Source organism: Cupressus sempervirens, chromosome 10 (assembly GCF_028749045.1).
Source record: "Cupressus sempervirens isolate cs-2001-9-10 chromosome 10, ASM2874904v1, whole genome shotgun sequence".
In the NCBI taxonomy this organism is placed as follows: domain Eukaryota; kingdom Viridiplantae; phylum Streptophyta; class Pinopsida; order Cupressales; family Cupressaceae; genus Cupressus; species Cupressus sempervirens.
Window position 1 is genome coordinate 461,012,782 of NC_143127.1, and position 21,700 is coordinate 461,034,481.

Here is a 21,700-nt window from a genome sequence, read left to right on the forward strand (position 1 = left end):
TCATCCTCGAACACAGAATAACTCGAATAATCACGCCTGGATCCTTCACAACAAGTCTCTCTGAATTCATCACCATCTCTGAACTGATCGTCAAGAATACCAACAGTAATCACTGTTAATCAAGAAAAATAGCTTTTGATCCTTCAAATCATGAACCAATCGGGTTGAGGACACACATCCAAGTCCTAAACATGCCACATAGATCCTTAAATAAAAATAATGCAACACTGATCCTCACCGACCAGTTTCTGTCACACTATCCCCACTGAACATCGAAAAATATCAATCTCAACTCAGATTCCATTACTCACTCAAATCTCTATGCAAACCTTATTAAATTGACATGAGTCAATGACAGACATCCCTCTAACCAACACATGCATCTGCTGAGTCTGATCTTCAATACATTAACCACACCTAACCAACATCTTACTGAACACCTCTACAGCATTGTGACAGACAGAGAAACATATTGACGTCAATGAAAACACATCTCTGAAACATGTAATAGCAATCTTTGAAGTTCATACTTGCACATTATTCCAATAGTAATTACTCTAAATTGAAATAAAAGAACATAAATCTGGTCTACACTCTAAAAATCAAAACTTAATATAAGTTATCAAGATTTAAAACTAAAAGTTAAAATTTAAAACACATAAAAACTAAAACAACTAGTTTAACCTCCCACTAAAACAACCAAATTTAGCCAGAAAGGATTTTGCCACAATGAAAGGGATGTTGTTTAAAGTACCAAAAATCAGCACAAGAAATTGTCTACTTGTTGGTGTACCTCCCTATTTCACCTGATTCCCTTCAATGACAGCTATGCTCCAGGTCTGTTTCAGTTTCTATGCACAAATTAATCAGCTATAGAGTGTGCCTGTGGCACTGATGGTAGCATTATATTAAAAGTAGCAGAAAAACAGTGAAAAAATTGTCAAAATTTACTGACCTAAATCTTGTTCATTACACTCTAAAATAATTTAAAGTACTTAGAAAATGCCATTATTGAGTTTCTTTAAATTTAGATGCAACAAAAAAAAGATAAAATGATATGAAAAGAGAAGAAAAAAAACTGAAAACCTACCTGAGAGTCCAATTTTGCTTCAAAATCTTCATGTGATCTGCTCCAAATTGACTTTAATCCTTGCAAATGACCTTGCGATAGCTTGACAAGGTATTTTGTGGCTTGAGCAGGAAACAAGAAGTCAAAAAACCAAATGCAACTTTATATATGACGTCTAAAACCTTTATTTTGATGTGGTCGGAGTAGTTATCACAAACTCACTGAGTTTTTGTAAAAACTCGGCCAACTTCTCTCTGAGTAAAACCTATAAAGATTCGCCAATGAAAACTAGTTGTAAGTATTTGATTACTTGCCAAATAACATGCGAGTTTTTCAACTGTGACTGAAACTATTGGACTCCTCATGATCAAGCTCCGCCAAATTAACACCAACCAGCCCTGCATCTGAGATCGTAGCTTATTCATTGATCAATTTAATGTCAGTTCTTCATTTTCATTTTGTCATCAATGTTCAACATCAAATGTTTCAAATCCATGGTTACCCGGAGACCCGCCTCCCACCCCTTGAGATGTGTCTTAGAGATAGAGGTATGTTTACAGTAGTGCAGATGTCTCTAGAGATTTCTTGACACACAAGGTTCTTTCGGCTGCCATCCCCTGCCATACACAAAGTTTCCCAACAAGAAATTGACAGTCTCCTGCCGAAAACCTTAGGGTAAAATGCATTCAAAGGCAAAAAAGGAAGGCGCATAAATAAGTAAGCCTGCATAATGTTTCATGCTGATGTTTTGGGTGATACAAAATTCATGCAAAGTTATAATGATTAGATCTATTGACAGCATAAACTTTTTGAGAGGGGCATGGACAGTTAAGTAATTGATTTCTTGTCTTTGTAATGGTCTAAAGAGAAACTACCTTTACTATTTATTGTTCTTGTACGATTGATTTACTATTCTTGTTGTTTTTTAAAGTTCTTTGTCATGATATTTCCTGGAAATTATTAAATTATATTAAAAATGGCTTCTCCAAGTACCCTCTGTATCCTATTTTTGAAATTCAGTCATACCTGTACCAGTACTAGTCTCTAGGGTTTCCAAGAACCCCATCTCCTGATAACTATTTTCAAATCAGATTTTGAAAATGAAACTTAAAAAAATGAAAAAAATAATAGGAAAAACAATCAGAAACCTGACTGGTGCTTGAAAATTGAGGATTTCAACACTGATTTACATTCCAAAATATATCAATTTCACTGTTTTTTTCATGAAAGAGCAATACAGCAATACAACTTCCATTTTAGCAATCTATATTATGGTTTACAGATCTGAATTAGAATAATATACTGGTTTTTGGAAGGAACACCCCCAGGCAGCCCTAGGTGGTTTTGACATCTCTGTTAAGCTTGTGTCCCCAGGTGTAAGCTACAGCAGTGTTGAAGTTGGTAAACTTTCTCTGTTTGCTGCTATCTTCACCTTTGATCAAACTAGTTGCGATCTTGATTTACAGATCCCAGTGACTGACTCCAACTTATCGTTGTGCCTAGACTCCAATAGCTTCTAGTGCTATCCTGGAAATGATGTCTCTGGCTTTGCCTTGTCAGAGGCAAAGGGAAAGATAGACTAATCGTCTGCCCCACTTGGAGTTCAGACTCCTGCCATGCAATTGCTGTGAATAGGTCTGCAATTCCTCTGGTAAGTTTGTCTGCAATTAGAAAACTATAATCAATTTCCTTTACCCATTATGCTCAATTTAAATGAATTACCAGTGTAGGGTGGTCGTCTTACATGGCATAGGCTATGGGGTTTATGTCCCATTCATCCTGCATGCACAAAGCATTTTTCATCAACCAAGCATGCCCTTCTACCAGCCCAACCCACTATAGATATTAGTGAGCTGTCCTACCTAAAGGCATTTTATTGAATCAGCCAAGAACAAAGAAAAACAAATTTATTTTACTTATTTGTCCTACTAAAGCACATGTTGACCTGAATGACAATTATTTAGGAAATTGACAGTAATTTCATTTATTACTAATTTCAGTTTATTAAAACGATAAACCGAAAAGCAAAAGTCAATGGTGTTAACTAACGCCGATGTGAATTAGGCTGGCAGTCCAGCCCCAACATTTGGGGCTCATTACATCTTTTTCTAGTTGCAGTTCAACAGAGGAAGGTTTCATCTATCTAAGAATTGCACTTTTATTTTACAGAACCTTCTCACCACTGGATCAAACAAAGCTTTTATCCATTATATTGAAACCATAGTCAATGAAGATACATTTAACTTCCTTGTCCCAACTTAGACCTTTTCTCATTTGTCACGTGTGTGTATGCCTTGTAACCAAATACTCTAAGAACACCTCCATGAGTGTTCATTAACAACCATTGATGTGGGAGTCCTCTTAGTAGATAGTAGGTAGTGTAAAGTTTCTGCAAATTCTGTTTCTTTTAAATCAGACTTTACTTCTGTCCTTGGTTGTTGAGAATGAACTTATTAATCTGAAGAATGGAGGAGTTGTCAACTTTAATTCTGATCTGAATGTTATATGACTTTGCAATAAATCTGAACTGGTATTATTGCTTGAGGGAGCAGACAGTAATTACTGTGTCCTCAAACTGCAATAATTCCTACCCAAGACCAAAGGGCATGTCCCTCAAACGGACACGACCCTACCTAGGTCAGTTTATACATCTCTCCAGAAAATCAGCGCCTAGAGGAAGTGACTCAAAGTTAACTAACGTAACTATTAGTTATGATTAGTTTACAATATAATCTCTGCTCCAAAGATCGCCGCCCATTCTAGAGTCAAACCTGATGCATATATATACCATCTGTGATCTAATAGGGGAAGATAAAGGTGTGGTCTGCACTTTCTCACCAGTATAATATTAATAATTATCGATGTTAATATGTAACAGGTAGTTGCTATAGTTCAACCCAAAACTTTTATTCACGACCAACACCACTTAGCATATTCTAGCCCTCTTCACTAGCATCTTGTTAATCCTCTCATCAACTCCATTTCACTGAGAGGTGTATGGAGTTGTCTTATATCTCTCAATCTTTTATATCTCTCAATCTTGTGCTCTTTATAGAACTTGTTGAATTCTATTGAACGAGATTCACTACCATTGTTGCAGTTCTGAAACACAATCTTTCTAATAGTCTAATTTTCAACCAAATTGTTAAAGTTTAATCTTCTTAAATTGATGGAGAACTAGGATAAAACTGAACACTATTTGTTTTCCATAAATGCAATGTTTGTGAGAGATTACAATTGTTTAGCCCCTCAATGTAGCATTTTTTTTTCAGCGCTCTATGACCTCAGCATTATGGTCTTGTCTTTGATGTAATAACTCGTCTTCTCTATAGGAAACTTCATCTCCAATGAATGAGCAACCTTAGGTACTGAAAATGCGCAATCATTGGAGATGCAACTGATTCTTTACTATTCTATTTGATGGCAAGGATGAAGAATTTAGGGTTCTTTTCTTTGACTTGTCAGAAGAACTATATCACTGAAGAACACGTATGTCCAGAATGAGCAAGGTGCTAATGCAAACACCCCTATCCAACAACATAACTCCTCTAATCATATTACTTCCTTCACTTGAGAAAACAACTTACACACCCACATCATTCGACTTACGGAAAGGAGGCTTTTGTACCAAACTCAAGATATATGACACACCATTGATCCCCTTCACTATACCATCGAAGAATTGGATTTTGACTCTTCTACGGCCAATAGTTTGTAGATGTGATCAAATCTATCTCATTTATGCACCTCCTTTATTTAATTTTTATTTCGATCCTGAGGGGGTAGGAATACCCTATGTTTTCTTCTCTTCAATATGCCTTTCCATCATCAAATGTTTCATACTTTGAGAACAAAAGCCTATGTGAGGTCATATGAAAAATGCATCCAAGCCTATGAACCACACATCTTCAAATGCTTGCATTGCCAAGGTTGCAACAAATGTTTCACTGTTATCTGGAGAAGATTTATTGGTGTCAAACAAATTAGAGGCCCTCAGCTTTCTTCAAAGATTTTCTCTGCATTTCTTCAGAAAGCAACATTGCAACCACTTCATCAATCCTGAAGGTGGTAGTGGTACTTTGAATGGCCATCACAAGGTAATACCATGAGTTTTGCAAGGAATATAACAGCGTCATGCAGTGATTCTTATCGTCTATCTTCACACCAACAGAACCCATCTGGGCAACAAACATGTTAAAGTCATTCACTTGATAAGCCATGTGTCCTTCCATTCTCGGAGAATATAGCTTTTTGCTTGGGAACAGATTATTTACCAGGGATTTAGCTTGATAAGTCTCTCCATGATTTTTTCATAGGAGTGATGTGGTCTTCGTGAATATTTAGTATTATGGAGTCTTCCAAATAAAGTCTGATAAAACCTTGCATTCTGATCCATCAACTCTTCATTATCTTGACTCATGCTGGCAGGTTTTACACCAGATTTAGCAGTCCATAGATCTTTGTCTACAAGCATATCTTCCAGTTTAAGCTTCCACAACTCAAAAATGCTGCTATTCTTTTCCATCTTGATCCTTCTGAATCTGCTTCTTTTGTCTGCAACAAGGTCACAACCATAGTTTAAAAATTCAGTTTCGGCAATATCTCGTCTAGCCCAATTTTTTTGAAAATATCGGAATCGGCAAAAACTCGGCGAAAAATTCAGCAATAAATCGGCACTTTTATCGAACATTTGAAAATATACAATTTCTTAAAACTCATATACACACACCAAATTTGTAGAACATATAATGATTTGAGATAGCCACCATATATTAATCAAAGTTTTGAGTAAAAAAAATAATCTATGATTCTATAGCAACTAAAACTTAGTAAATTATCATAGTGATAGAATCATATACCAAGAAACAAGTGCAACATTTGATTATAAATACGTTCAATGCATATAGAAGTCAAACTTTGTGAAACTAAAACTTTTCAACACATCTTAAGTTCAAGTTTTAATATGAATTAGGGATCCATATCAGGTTCAAGTTTCAATATCAAGCCTCTCCACTTGTTTGTGATCATGTAGAACTAAAAGTCTCCATTGAGGCTGCCATGGCCTCGAATGTCCTCTTTTTTGTTTCCTTATTTTGTGCAAATTCTTGAAGGCTTGTCAAAGCCTCTCTTGAAGCCTCCTCCGGACATCTATCACACGGTGAAATGTCATTGTTTGGAATCTTTGCAAGATGGTATTTTAGTCGGCTTACACCTGAAGTCATATGCTTCTGGCAAAAGATACATTGGATTTGTCCTTCGTTTGCTCCTTGGAGCCCATATTTCCATAAAGGGTCCTCTTTGTCACCAGCCATCTTGTGAGGAAATAGGCAGACTTTGTAGCACAAAAAATAACCAATTATAATTAGAAAGCTTCTAAATTTACAATAAATCAAATTTAATATTCATTAAATTTATTAAAATACTGTTATAAATTTATTAAAACCTATTGAAAAATAAAATTTCTTAAAATCTAATATAAATCTATTAATATATATTATAAATCTAAAATCTATTAAAATGCATTATAAATATGTTAAAAATTAATAAGATATAGTGAAATTCATAGGAAATTTAAAAGTTAAAACAATCTATTATGTATTTTTAGTTTTTAATTATTTACCAAAATATATTAGATTTTGATTTTACTTCTATAAAATAAATTAAATGTTAAACAAAACTTATGAACAAAATATATTAAAATTTAAAAACAATTTACAAAATGGTAAAACAATACATACCTAGGAAGTGCTACCAAAAAAGTTTAAAACAGTCCAAATCGATGCAAGAATGAAGAAATAGTAAAATCGGTGTAATGCTTGTCAAATGCCGATAGTCACCTCTACAGTCTCCGAGCTGTCGTCGGATGCAGAGTCCAGACAAATCAAAGTCAACTGTCGACCCTCTACCACCATCATGCGCAGACAAATGAGGGTCCAAACTTGTGGAGACCAGACATACTCAGACAAATGATCAATTAGGGTTGGAACGAAACAAATGAGAGTTGGAAATTTATAACATGACATCAAACCTAAAATATCCTGCTCTGGCTTTTCAACGATATCTTCTGCGATTTTTTGGATTTTAACGCGATATATCTCGAAATAAATGATGCGATTTTTTGCAATTTTTCGTTGCCGGTTTCTACTGCGTTATATTCGGCAAGGTATTTGCTTTGCGAAATATTGCGAGATTGGGGATATTTTGGCGGTTTTTTAAACTATGGTCACAACAATGCTTCTGCAAAAGCTCCTGCTCAAATTGAGATCAGCACAAAAATCATTCAACTCAAAAACAAAATCAAGACTGTTCAAGCTGTGATAACAACTGAAAGGAAGCTGTGCGTGTGGAAGTAGCTTCCTACGCCAATCCAGGGCAGGGGGAGGGGGGGCGGGACGTGGAGATATTACAACTCAAAAAAGTTAAAATAAACTGTCACAGTTTAGATGCATGTTCAAATGAAACTACACAGATATTCAAAACAAAACAAAACACAACATAATGTATATGCGAGAAAAACACTTTTGACAGAAAATGCTTCTTTTTAAAAATAGAATTTAATAAAAAATAATAATATTGAAATATAACACAATTTAATTAAGTTTAATGAATGATCAAAAGGTATGAAGCAAAAAGTTGTGAATCCCTCAAACATGGGATATATAAGGCAAAAGAAAATTTGAAAAGGAAGAGAGGGGAAGGAAGAGAAACGGAAAGTTGTGAATCAAGAAAGAATTAATGAAAGAAACAAAAGAAATGAGAAGAAAATAAGGAACTGACTCCCTTAAAGAGAAAAATAATGAAGGGTTCCTGACTCTTTGAAAAGGTAGAAATAATGAAGGGCCGAGACTCTTCCAAAGGGTGATAATTGTGAAAGGTTGTAACCATTGCGAAGGGCAGCCATGATAAGAGGTGTGACTCCCCCACATTAGAAAATATAAAGGCGAGAAGGTTTCATTTGAGGATGACATCCAAGAGATCAATTTGGGGAATAATTTATTATTCTCAAGCATCTTATGAAAGGTGGTGACCCTTTCACCAATAAAGGAGATTTCGTTCCAAGCATTGAAGTACTTATCAACATCATCCTTCATCCATCAATCATTAACCCCTAAAGAAATCAAGTAAACAATCAAACAACTAGATCAAGCAAACAATCATCAAATCCACATCAATCATCTTTTCATCTTGGGGTCAAGAAAACATTCAATTCAACAATCAAGCATCACACTCTATCAATTCAACTTTATTTAATCATTATCAACCAATATATCAAACTAGCACACATTATATCATTTTTTTTCAATCATCTAATCATGAATTACTGAATCATAACTTACCAATTCCTCAAATCATCAAATCAAAGGAATTCAATCAATCAATCAATCATTCAGCAACAATTGAATGATCAATCAAGACAACATGAAAAAGCATCAGTGATCTCATATCACCAAAACAATCAGATCTGACTGACAATGATCTTACTCAGACATATACAATCTGAGCATTATATCTATAAATTGGTATGAAGTTTTAGCTCTTATAATAGGCAGCATGGTGGGTCCTATTTACAATTTCTTGCTTTTGAATGATGTGCATGCATATGGTATTGTTATGTGATCTTTTATTTGAAGATTACATGCAATGATGTGTAAATTTTTATATGCTTTGTTCATCATGGTAGGGATGATAAGGGAATACAAAGCGGTCCTCTTAAGTATGCCACCTCATGGTGGTGATTGATAGTTCCATGAGCCCTAGAGGGTGCAAGAGTGAAATGTCCCTTTTTCTGATTTTTTATGATATTTCAAGCCTCAAATCAGATCTTTAAAATCAAACAACCAATATTTCAAAGATCCACCAATTTCTCAATAAACCCCAAATCGGGTATGCCAGAAATAGTGCCAAAAGCTTCACAGCTTCACCTATTATTAATAAATCTGAAAGTGGACATTTTTATAGAAATTTGAGTAGCATAACAGCCTATTAAATGACATTTCCAGATCTGTATAACATTCACACAATAGCTCCCAAACGGAGGACAAAACAATGCTCATCGGGCTCCTGAAAATAGCACAAAATAGCCCGGAATCACCACAAAAACTTAATAATCTATCACAGAAGTATAATCATATCCAAATACATATATTCAGCTCTATTTTAACATCTAAAAGTTTGAAATACAGCACCAACCCAAACTGATATGAAATACTCAACTGGAAACACCAAACTCTTACAAAAAAACACTCGAAAATCCACAAATCTGCACTGTTCAGCACAAAGGCAAACTCTGCATGAGCATGCACATGGAATGGCTTCAAACTCCCGTCCTTGGCCTTCCTAGAAACCTGCAAACTCCCGTTCTTGGGTCTCCTTCTACACAGGTTTGGCAGCCTCTGAAGAACAACAAAGCAATGTGCAAAAATCAAGTTCTGGAATCAGCCCAAAATGCCTCCAAACCCCTTAAAAGAGGGCATAACCCTAACTCACGTCCAAGAGAGGTTAATGAAACATATTTTAATAATAATTTTCATTTATTAGTCCAACGGTTTCCAAAGATTAAACCCCTTTTTTCGAAACTTCACCTTCTTGGGCCTGCCTACCTTGACAAAAATTATTATTTTTAATTATTTGAAAAGGGGACATGACAAGTCCTCCCCTTCCAAATATTGCTTGTCCTCAAGCAATGGCTAAACAATAAACCAATCAATCCACCTGGATCCCAAATGTAGTCATGAACTATACTATTGTCAATTAATACAGGCTCCTGCAATATCCTTTGCAATATAACCAAGAGAAATCCATAATCACTCTGACAATTAGTGGTCAACCAAACTCCAAAGTCACAACTTCCACAGTTAGAAACTCACGAGACACAAACTCTTAGAACATCAAAACCCAAGTAAAGTGGACAAATCAAACTACCAACACAGTAAATACCATCAATGCATCCCATTGGCCTATACGGAATGTACAATCCAACTCTGCAACAATGGTGAATGCTCCCGAATGAAACTGTACCATGTATGGAGAATCCAAACACTGTACAACTCCTGTAGTGAACACAACTCTGCAGATCACCGACCATTGTCTCATAACCATAACTCCCATGCGCCCTTGATGGTGAGAAGCCATCACAAGATAAACAACAAGAAATGGAACCCAAACCAACTTTGCCTACCATCAACTCCTCAACACAAGGATCAAATGCTAACTGATGTACATAACCTGCAATATAATGTTGATAAAAAAAACCAACCTCAGTCAGCAGCTCACCATGAACAAGTGATACAATCCACTGTGACTGATCACCAGCTAAGTGAGGAGATGTCATAGCCAAAGGAGTAGAATCAATAACAACACCTGCTGAAGCATCACTCCAAAACTCCTGCTCTAATTCATGTATTATCAAGCTGTCAACTGCAGAACCTATCGCCATGTCGTGCCCATCACAACTCTCATCCCGAGGCGTCAAACTATCCCATAACTGATGATAAGCACTAGGAACCAAAGTACATCTCTGTATCATCATCTCATCAACATGGTCATCAAAGGTGAATTGATGAGCATACCTCACAATGTAATGTCGATAGAATGCGCCAATCTGAGTCAGTGGCTCAAACTGCAGTCCAGATGTAACTAACTGTAATCGATCACTAATCAAGTTGGAACTGACTACTACCTCTGAAAACATCGCCAAGGGAGTAGTATTACTAGCAGGAACCATGCCAACTGTCGGCTCACCAACATCACACATGGTCTTTGATACAACATCTCTAGTCTTCGTGCCATTAGTACTAGAGGTCACCACCATGTCAGGCATACCACAACAATCTACTGTAGCACCCAACTCAACTGATCCTGACTCTAGTGGGGACAAACCCGATATGCCAATGTTAGTATCAAGGATGGATGCATCCCTATCTCCACTGTCTTTGACAATCTCGACCATGGACATCCTCAGATCACCAGACACCACAGCTTGTGACTGTACAGAATCTGGTAAAGACTGTAGTTGCTCTAGCTCCATGGTCACCTTAGCCAAATGAAACTGTGACTCCTTGAAAGCCAATTGTGTACTCTCAAGAATCTTAGAAGTCACCTCAAGCTGCTGAGTAAGCTCACTCACCTCATCTTCCTTGGCCAACAATGCATCGTATGCTGTATTGCCCCACTCCATAAGATAATCTCTGTCGGCTACCAACTGCATATAATCCTGTCTCAGAATCCGGATAGCCTCCCATAAAGAGTGGAACTCTGTCAAGAAAAGATAACTACCTCCCTGCTCATCACTAGTAGGAGAACCCCATCCGTAAATTGCTAGCAATTGACGAGCAGCATCGAAATGTTGGCAAGCAATAGCAATGTCTTGCTCACTAACTCTCAACTGACTAGACACATGATGGCACTGGCTAGACTGTATCCTACAAACCTCCTCTGACGCACTATCTAAAGGAGTATCCTCAAGGTTACTGGTCTCTAGAGTATTACCATCTATATCATGCAAATCAACTCCAAAGCTCATATCAACATACGGAGTATCAAAAATTGTAGCACTGTTATCCAACTCCTCTGTACCAAAAGAAACCACCAAGGAAACTAAGTCTTCAAAACTGTCCACTGTATCCTCTTGGATGTCATCAATGCCAATATGATCTGGGGACTCATTTGTACACATTGCCAAATATGAAAGATCATCAACACATTCCAGCAAGTATGGTCGACTGGATATATGAACAAAGCCCCACACCAGTGTATAAAAACTAATACCAACATCGGATAAGCTCCTGGCACAAGAAAAGACAACACCGTGCAGTCTACTAATCAAATCCATGATAGCACCCAAACAATCACTACTACCAAAAAGTGTTAAAGATTTCTAGTCAACTGAATCCCAAATGCCAATATAACAATCTCGAGTCCATATCTGTAAACTATAATCAACTGGTAACTCAAACAAACTCCTCACCTGAGTAATATGACCAATACCAACTAACTCCACATATCTGTCATGATGAGATAATGAAGTCACAATACTATCTTTGTTCAATTTCAGCTGGCTAGACAAATCATGTGAAGTACTACCTGCTTCAACTTCATGTGATGAAGCATCTAACTGTGCCTGGTACTCTTTCTCAGCAAATTCATGAATGCTCAATGTCTGCTCATCTCTACCAGGTATTTCACCATCATGCACAACAACATCCTCATAATCATCATCTGAACCCACTACGCTGTAGTCACTGCCTGTTGTAACTATACCATCCTGAATACCTGTGACATCACCCTTTGATGACCTGTATACAATTCTCTCAATTTGAGTATCAAGTTGACCATTACTATCAATCTGCGTAATATCTTTTCTCACTACCTCCTGTGGCGAAGTAGAATCTGAGACCTCTACCTGGCTATAAGCTAGTTTCTCAAACTCTTCATGCAAGTTCTTGGTAATTGTGTCATCTGCCCTGTGAGAAAAACTGCCAAATAGAAATCTAGTCAACTTATCCACCTTAGCTGGGTCGGATATCATGTCATTCATCATACGGTGGTGCTCAACCAACTGTTCAGACATGTCATGGCTTATTTTCTTAAGTTTATCTCGAATGTCTAAATAACCATCCTTCTTACTGTTCTGACGCTGGATATCAATTGTCCAAGATCGTGTCCTCTGAGACTCTGTACTATACCTGTCCATTCTGGATAAAGTAGAGTGTAACCCCAATAGGTTATAACTTCTTCAAACACCAAGAACTAACATGCAAATGATTAGAAGTAGCATGCAACCATAGATTTTGACATGCAGCTGATTAGAAGCAACATGCAACCACCAAACTCACCAAGATCTAACATGCAAATGATTAGAAGTAACATGCAACCATAAATTTTGACATGCAGCTGATTAGAAGCAACATGCAACCATAAATTATGACATGCAAGATTTGGGTAGTTGTCAAAACTAACATGCAAACTTCTACAAACCCTCAGGCTAGCAAGATCATAGCTCTGATACCACTGAAATGTCCCTTTTCTGATTTTTTATGATATTTCAAGCCTCAAATCAGATCTTAGCTTCACAGCTTCACCTATTATTAATAAATCTGAAAGCGGACATTTTTACAGAAATTTGAGCAGCATAACAGCCTATTAAATGACATTTCTAGATCTGTATAACATGCACACAATAGCTCCCAAACAAAGGACAAAACAATGCTCATCGGGCTCCCGAAAATAGCACAAAATAGCCTGGAATCACCACAAAAACTTAATAATCTATCACAGAAGTATAATCATATCCAAATACATATATTCAGTTCTATTTTAACATCTAAAAGTTTGAAATACAACAACAACTCAAACTGATATGAAATACTCAACTGGAAACACCAAACTCTTACAAAAAAACACTCGAAAATCCACAAATCTGCACTGTTCAGCACAAAGGCAAACTCTGCATGAGCATGCACATGGAATGGCTTCAAACTCCCGTCCTTAGCCTTCCTGGAAACCTGCAAACTCCCGTTCTTGGGTCTCCTTCTCCACAGGTTTGGCAGCCTCTGAAGAACAACAAAGCAATGTGCAAAAATCAAGTTCTGGAATCAGCCCAAAATGCCTCCAAACCCCTTAAAAGAGGGCATAACCCTAACTCACGTCCAAGAGAGGTTAATGAAACATATTTTAATAATAATTTTCATTTATTAGTCCAACGGTTTCCAAAGATTAACCCCCTTTTTTCAAAACTTCATCTTCTTGGGCCTGCCCGCCTTGACAAAAATTATTATTTTTAATTATTTGAAAAGGGGACATGACAAAGAGTGCCCCACTTTTGGGCTTAGAAGGGAACAATGCTTTGGATACCCTATTGTAGTTTCCTCAAACTCTTTCCTTGGTTTTCCACTATGTTAAGGAGCTTTAATCATGGGAAGGGAGATAAGAGAGCTTATGAAAGAGGGGAATATGGATTCCTCACTAGGTACACCCTTTCATATGGATGGCAAAGGGCCACATGAGGCCAAGATGGGTGGTGTCTGCCATTGGGCCTAGGGAAGAGGATTGATTGGCTATGGATTCCTAGTGGGTAAACCCCCTCATATTGATGGAAGAGGGCCACATAAGGCCAAGAGTGATGGCATCTGCTCTTGATCCTAGGGTAGAGGATTGATTATGGCACTTCAATATGCCCCTTATCCTAGCTTTTCTAGGGTTGAACTCCACTAATAAATTAAATATATCTGCATAAGGCCAAGAGCGGTTGCTTCTGCTCTTGGTCCTAGGGTAGATAATTGGTTATGGCACCCTAATATGCCCCTTATCCTAGCTCTCCTAGGGTTGAACTCCATCAATAAATTAAATATATCTTATGATTAAATTAATGTTCCTAACCTTAGTTGATATTGTGTATGCTATTAATGTCTCAAATAAGGAAGATCTATTTTTGGATCATGTATCAGTGATTTCCTAACATGTTGCAGGATCTCAACCAGGTACATGATGGTACTAATTCTATTCTACTTCTACTTGGAATTTGTGATTTAGGGCAAAAACGAGAGCATTTACAAAAGGGGATATTACAGAAAAATCCTACATTCCAAAGCACAACCCAATATATTTGACAGTAATAACAATTTGCAATACAATTGCAAAGCGATGCCTTTTTAGTAGACTTCACATGATAGTTGGATTTTGGAGCAATTCTGACAATATAATGGTACATGAATAACATGAATAATGTCAATTTATATCTCCGATCCTAACACGTGTAATTTTAGAGTTTACAAATGCAAGCACATGCACATGCAAGGCTTAACATGCAAGACACATGCTATCATGTTCCCTAATTGTGTTATACCCATCCTTTTCACGTCACGCCAATCCAGTATTTCAATTTTTGTGAAGTCTAAAGAGACAAAATAGCAAGAATTAAGAAGTCTGATATGGTGATTGGGATACTTGATACTAAGATAGATCAGACAAGCATTAACTTTCCTTTATTGCCAATGGATATAAAATAATCGGTAATCTCAAGAATGGAAGTCTACAAGAGCATATTTATACTATCATTGATTAAGTTATTAAACCAATCAATAGTCATTGTCTGGCAGAAATCAACCATGTACAGTAAGTGAAACTTCTGAAGCATTGTGTATCATAGAGGCCACTGAATCACAAGTCCAGTAGCGTGGAATGATACAGAGAAATCATGAACAGCTTGCAGTCCATAATCAAGGACGAGGATTACAAACACTATTAAGTAATAACGTTGACAGATTGAATATTAAAAGAATCATCAAGTTGTTAGCTTGTCAGCACCAAATATATCCTGTCAATAAATGATATTATGGTCCACGTACATGATTAACTTATGAAGGCATGGAATAGTTAAGATTAGCAGCAATCAAACATCAACTATATATGAAGACAATGATTATACTAAAGAGAGTGATTTGTTGGGAAATCATCGCTAATGACAACCAATGATTTATGTTGTTTGACTCATGAAGAATTGAGCTATTATGATAAGGCACGATGATGATTATATCCATGACTAGGAGAAGTTATGAATAATAATATACATTACTATTGACTAGTTGGAAGATTAGTCATCAAGAATAGTTGATAAGCAGATGGATATATATTGATTAAATAGACAGAGAATAGTTTTGTTGACATAGACAGTGATGACATATATATTCTCATAATGAAAGATTGCGATGTCTATTATTAAGGATAACTTATCGATGGAGGAAACGCAAGTGATCAGATGTTTGGGTTGCTATGAAGAGGTAAGAAGACATGAGTTGTCAGGGAAGTGTGCTTTTTGTAAGATTTCAGTATAAGAGATGTTTCAACACTTCACCAAAGGAGGATGGAAGTATCAGATCATAAATTGTATCTAGCATTCACCATACAGAAGACAGTCATGGAAGGATTGAAGATTAGAAAATATATTTGATACTCCTTAGAAGGAAGAGATCAGAAAGGAAAATAAATTATATTCTATTGTTGGCAGGCATTGTGTGACAGCATACTGATATGCTGTACTTATCTATAAATCAATATGATATGCAGAATATTATATCAGAATGCTATTAGGAATAAGAGCCAATATGTCGTCCAGTTCATATGAAATAGCTTTGGTATCAGTTTATAATATATATTAACAAATCAGAAATATATAAACATATATATTATTTGTGATAATACATAAAAGTGTATATATATATATATATATATATATATATATATATATATATATTAGCTTTATCTTTCAAAGTTGGTATATCCATAGCCCCTTTTGAGGACAGATAGGTTGTAGGGAACAGCTGGAGTAATTCCTCACAGTGTGGGTGGATCCCAATATAGGCTAAGGCATGTATTTTTGAGACCCTAAGGGCGTAGTCCCAAGATGGGTATGAATATATGTTCTAGAAACCTTGAGGGAATCTACTTGTAGATTGGTATCTAAGTACCCTATAACAAGTACTCTCTGTCTTCTTTGGGTAGAGTTTGTAGAGAAGCAAGAAAGTGGGTTTGAACTAGTAATTTTTTTTTTCTTACATTAACTTGATTTAATTGCAGAGTGATGTATGTTGAACATAAAAAAATGAAATCCTCCTAGTAGGGCGCATCACATGCACATGCAAATAACATGCAAGACATATGCACATATAAAGCTCACACCTACCATAGAAACTTTCTATTTCCAACTGTCTTGAGTTATTTTCCATAAATGAGCGTACAAATAATAAATCATAAAATACCATTAAGCAAATCAATAAATAATAATGTTAGGAATAAGCAAAGGTTAAAAAACGATGCAGCAAGTCACATCTCTCAATTCATCACTGCAGGAACTTTTGTTAGTAAAAAGGAACTAAACCTTATACATGCTGCTTGATGTTTATTCATGGTACTTTATAAGTTGAGACAGATTAATCCTCTCTCCACTGTTGAAACAATGCAGATGGTCTGAAAAGTTGTTTTCATTGTTTCGCTTTCCCAATTTTTCTGGTTTTTACTGCATTGAGTAAAATATTTATGGTTTTTATGTAGTAGCAGTATGTTATGCTAACACAAATAATGAACGGGATCTGTGCAGATTAGTTTCTCTCCCAGAGAATCTTGACTTTATGATCTTCAACCACCGGGGTAGAGTTTTCCCACTGGAATTGGAAACAAAATTGAAGTCCTAAACATGTCTGTATCAATTCCTGTTTTGATTTTTCATGTGCTGGAAATTAGGACAACAAAATCTTAATGGAAACACCACTGAGTTTGTGATCCTTAACTGGATTTCGCATTTTCTTACCCTTTGGAAGCTAGTTTGTGTTCATGGTCATTTTCTTTTACCACTGTCACACTTTTGTTGTAGTCTTAATTGAAGTATTTTCAAGCTTCTTGCCAATTGGAAAATTGCAATTATATTTAGAGCATTTTTGGAAAAAGTGGTGCTTGTCATATTTTTAACATAAATTACTGTCTAAGAGAGTATTTCGTTATATACTGGGCATTCATACCATACACAAACACAAATCAGCATCTGATCATCTCAATCTTCTGTTAGTCTTATCGGTAATCTTATTTCTAGTATTTGTGTTGGTAATCTTATATCTAATATTTTTGCTCTTTTCTTGTGAGTTGCACACCTAATGCCACATCATGCATGGTTTCGTTTGTTTCTTCTAGACAGAAGAAAGCTACGTATTGATGGTTTTTATTGGTTTGTTTTTTGGTTCTTGGAAGGTCCCAGGTGGCAATCCCTGAAGTGAACCATCAAATATTTGAACACTTCTAATCCTAAACATTGAACGTATCAGTTAATAAAACAACAGTTTGACTGGATTGTTGAAGTTTTTTTCTAGTGATATGTTGTACTCTAAATATGATGTTATCAGAATGATACTTCATATGTTCTGCTGAAGTTCCACCTAATGACTAATAAGTATCATTAGGTGGAAGATTAAGAAAATATAACTGTACACAAACCTTTTGACTGTTCTTGTCTATATCTTGTACATGTGTGCCAAACTCAACTAGGTATAGTGGGAAGAGGGAAATGTAGGAGAAAAATATGGAATCAATTCACAAGATAAGGTTATGGGCATTTAACAAAAATAATCACAACCTGTTGAGGTTTTACGATGCACATTAAGCACAACTTTGCGATGTTAGAAATAGTATCGAAAGATGCCAAGTAATGTTGAGAAGCATTCTGCAATAACAGCAAGGAATAGTGTGTAATGGTGTGTGCTAACTAAAACCTCTTACCTTCATTCTAATTTTGACAATCATATATATTGCTATCAGGATTCAACTGTGCAGTTTTTAAGTTAAAACTCTTCAACCCATTTTTCATGTGTAGTGGTTCACATGGATCTCTCTCTCATGAGAACGAATAGAATATTTAGGACTCCTTGCATCTAGGTGATGCTCATAGAGGTGAAACACCAAGACTTCTTGGGGTTTCACCCCATCCCAACACTACTTCAGCTCGAGCACGCTTGTCTACAGAGTTGCCTCCATGGTTAAACCCACTCTGCTTGCAATCCTTTTGCAGAAACTTCAAGCAAGTGTGGTGCCTTATGTACCATTCATTAGAAATCCCCTTAAGCTCATCAATTGATGAGTGTTTCACTATAATTTATTCTGCTAGTAAGCGGTGAGATGTAATAAGTATATATATTTTATTATTAGTTTGATAAAATGTGTATCAATGCATGAAATTATCTATTAGTAAATAATGAGAAAATTTATTTTAAATATATTTTAATTTGAATTGTATTATTTTGTTCAATATTATGAGAATTAAAATAAAATTGTTTTTGTACTTCATTGTGCCTATTTTAAATTCTATGGATAAGAAATAATTATCTCTATAATCAAATTTTTATATAAACAAATTATTTCTTGTATTTCAGTCGTTCTTTTGGTTGCCACTTTTGTCAAAATAATGAAAATAAATAATTTGTTTATTGTAGAGATAGTCATTTCAGATCAATGGAATTCAAAATAGGCACAATGAAGTAGAAGAACAATATGAGAGAATAGTGTTATTTTTTAAAGCATGATTAATATACAAAAATCAGAAAATTATATAACATATTTTCAAACAAGTTTGTGTGTTCATTAACTTTACAACACAAAAAAATAAAAAAAATGATAAATTTTGTTTGCTAATTTCAATGAACATTGATTATTACTCGCTGATTACTTGTTCATGCTTTTTGATGGTATCTTCAGTAACTTTGTTGACACATTATGATTGTCTCATACGTTCCATTGGAGTTTGTTGACCCAGTTGATAGACTTCAAGACATCGAGCCTACCTTGAATTTGATTTCAAAATAAAATTGTGTCCCTAATATATAAACACTCTCGAAGAAGCTAAAAGATTATTGTCAATTTTTTTTATAAAATCATTATGTTTGTCTTATAATTTTTTAATTTAAACTTTGCATAGAAATAAAATAATTAATATTTTACTATCTTGAAATGATTCGAAACATTAAATGAAAAAGTGAATAGTAATAAAAACTTATATTATACATTAACATTATATTAGTCTCTAAAATAATTGAAAATTCAAAAATATATTTTAAAAATATTTTAAAAGAGGTAATGTTTTGATTTTTTTAATATGCAACTAATGAATTTAAATTTAAAATATAGCAATAAATTATTTTATTTATTTTTGGCTTCATTTTAATATTTTTAAATGTAAAATCAATGACAAATTAAATGATTTAATCGTTTAGGTCATTTTAATATTTTATTTAATAACTTCAAAATATTACAACCATTTTTCATTTCTATTCAATATTCTAAAATCCAGCCCAATCAATGATCGTTATAAATATTTTGTTTTAATAATTTATATCACATCTTATTTTTATTCCTAACCTTATCGTCGAAGACAAAAATTTATGAAAATTTGTTGAAGTTTGAAACTTATGGATCACAACCTTGTAGAGTAGATGTATTGCATTGAGATGCTAGAAGATGAAGAGAAACGAGTGATATGATTGAAGAGGAAGAGGTCGTCCTTAATCATTTTATTGAGAACGATCTTTTTGGGAACTACCAAGCCAGCAGTCTTGCAACTAATATAATTTTTGGTGGTCACCCTATTCCAAAGGTAACTAAAGAAAAGGAAAATGCAACAAGAGTATTAATCGTCAAGCATCAAAGTTGTGGGTGATGTACGTTGGATATGATGCTACCCTAAGGTTTCATAACCTTTTTTTTAAAATTTATTTATTGTGATGATGACAAAGTTTACAGCTGACCAAAAGAAATATGAAGATCTAGAGGTTGAGAGTGACATGAAATTGAAAGTGGTTTATCAACCGCTAACAGAGAAAGAATTGGGTCTATATGTGAGAAATATTAAGGAGTCATACGCTGGGCTTATGATGATTTGAAGGGATAGAAGTGAATCAGATAAAAAAAAATAATCGATCCAGAAATAGTATTTGATGGCATATGAATTGAAAAATTTGTGTGACTCGTGAATTATCTATCCAATTAAACTCAACACATGGGTGTCGTCTGTATATTTTTTAGATCTTAACAAGGCTTCTTTGAAAGACCATCCTTGCCATCAATGTAGCAGATTTTGTAGCTATTATTGAATAAAAAATGTTTTATTTACTAGAGGGTTTCTCATGATGTAATTAGTTCTAGGTACCTAAGGACGACCAACATAAGATAATATTCACCACTAAGTGGGGAACATTTGTCTAATGCTAAATGCCATTCAATCTCTAGATAATTTAGGAGAGACATTCCAGAAAACCATGAAAATCACATTTAAAGGGTTGGTAAATGTAATTGTCTTGATCTACTTAGATTAATTGTCTATATTTTCAAATAAAGAGGATCATTTAGATTGATTTTTTTTTTTCAAAGGTGTCATGAATTTGGGATATTACATAAGCTCAAGAAGTGTGTATTTGAAGTTACCCATGTGAAAATCTTCGGGTTTGTAGTTTATAAAGATAAAAATTTTATTGACCAAAGTGAGTAAAATCTATTTTAGAAATTTCACTATAGTTAATAAAAAAGGAGGCCAGTCTTAAGAAAGATAAAGTTCATTAGTAGGATCATTCAATTTTTTTAGGATGGTAAGACCCATTACCCCGATGTTACAAGTGGATAGCATAAAGGAAGGTTGCATTTGATAAAATAAAAGAGGTTGTATCCACCACACTAGCGTTAACTAATTCTAAAATTTGAAACGATTTCATAATGTACGCCTATGAAAGTGAAAAAACATCAGTGTTGAAAATAACATTCACCCTAGCCAAGGGATTGAAGAAATTCAACTATAATGGTGAGAAATAAGATCATGGTATATGTAGCATACCATAATGTGCAAGAATATCATGGAAGGAGAAATCACTAAAAAAATAGTTTAGATTGTTGAAATCATGGAGTACAAGATAGAGGTCAGACCTACCAAAGTAATCCACAAAGAAGGACTTTGTAAAGGCATTGCAAAATAAATTTAAGGAATTGAGGGAGTAGTAGAGTTGATTCTTATCAATCCAATAGTCAAAGTTAAGGATTGTTTTAATGATGGAGTAAAGTTTAAGTAGATAGAAAAGTGTTCATCTCACCTCCTTTATATAAGCATAT

The 21,700-nt window shown here is 35.0% G+C and overlaps 1 protein-coding gene across 3 annotated transcripts in view; it reads left to right on the forward strand.

Moving 5' to 3' along the window:
• The window catches only part of LOC149534691 (membrane magnesium transporter-like), an 81,165-nt gene extending 63,697 nt beyond the window's left edge, over nt 1-17,468 (forward strand). For all 3 annotated transcript variants that reach the window (XM_089805447.1, XM_089805449.1, XM_089805448.1), the window contains one exon: nt 17,163-17,468. In XM_089805447.1, the coding sequence (XP_089661573.1) occupies nt 17,163-17,256 (94 nt within the window). In that variant the 3' untranslated portion in view covers nt 17,257-17,468. The remainder of the gene's footprint in view (nt 1-17,162) is intronic.
• The last annotated feature ends 4,232 nt before the right edge of the window (nt 17,469-21,700 follow it).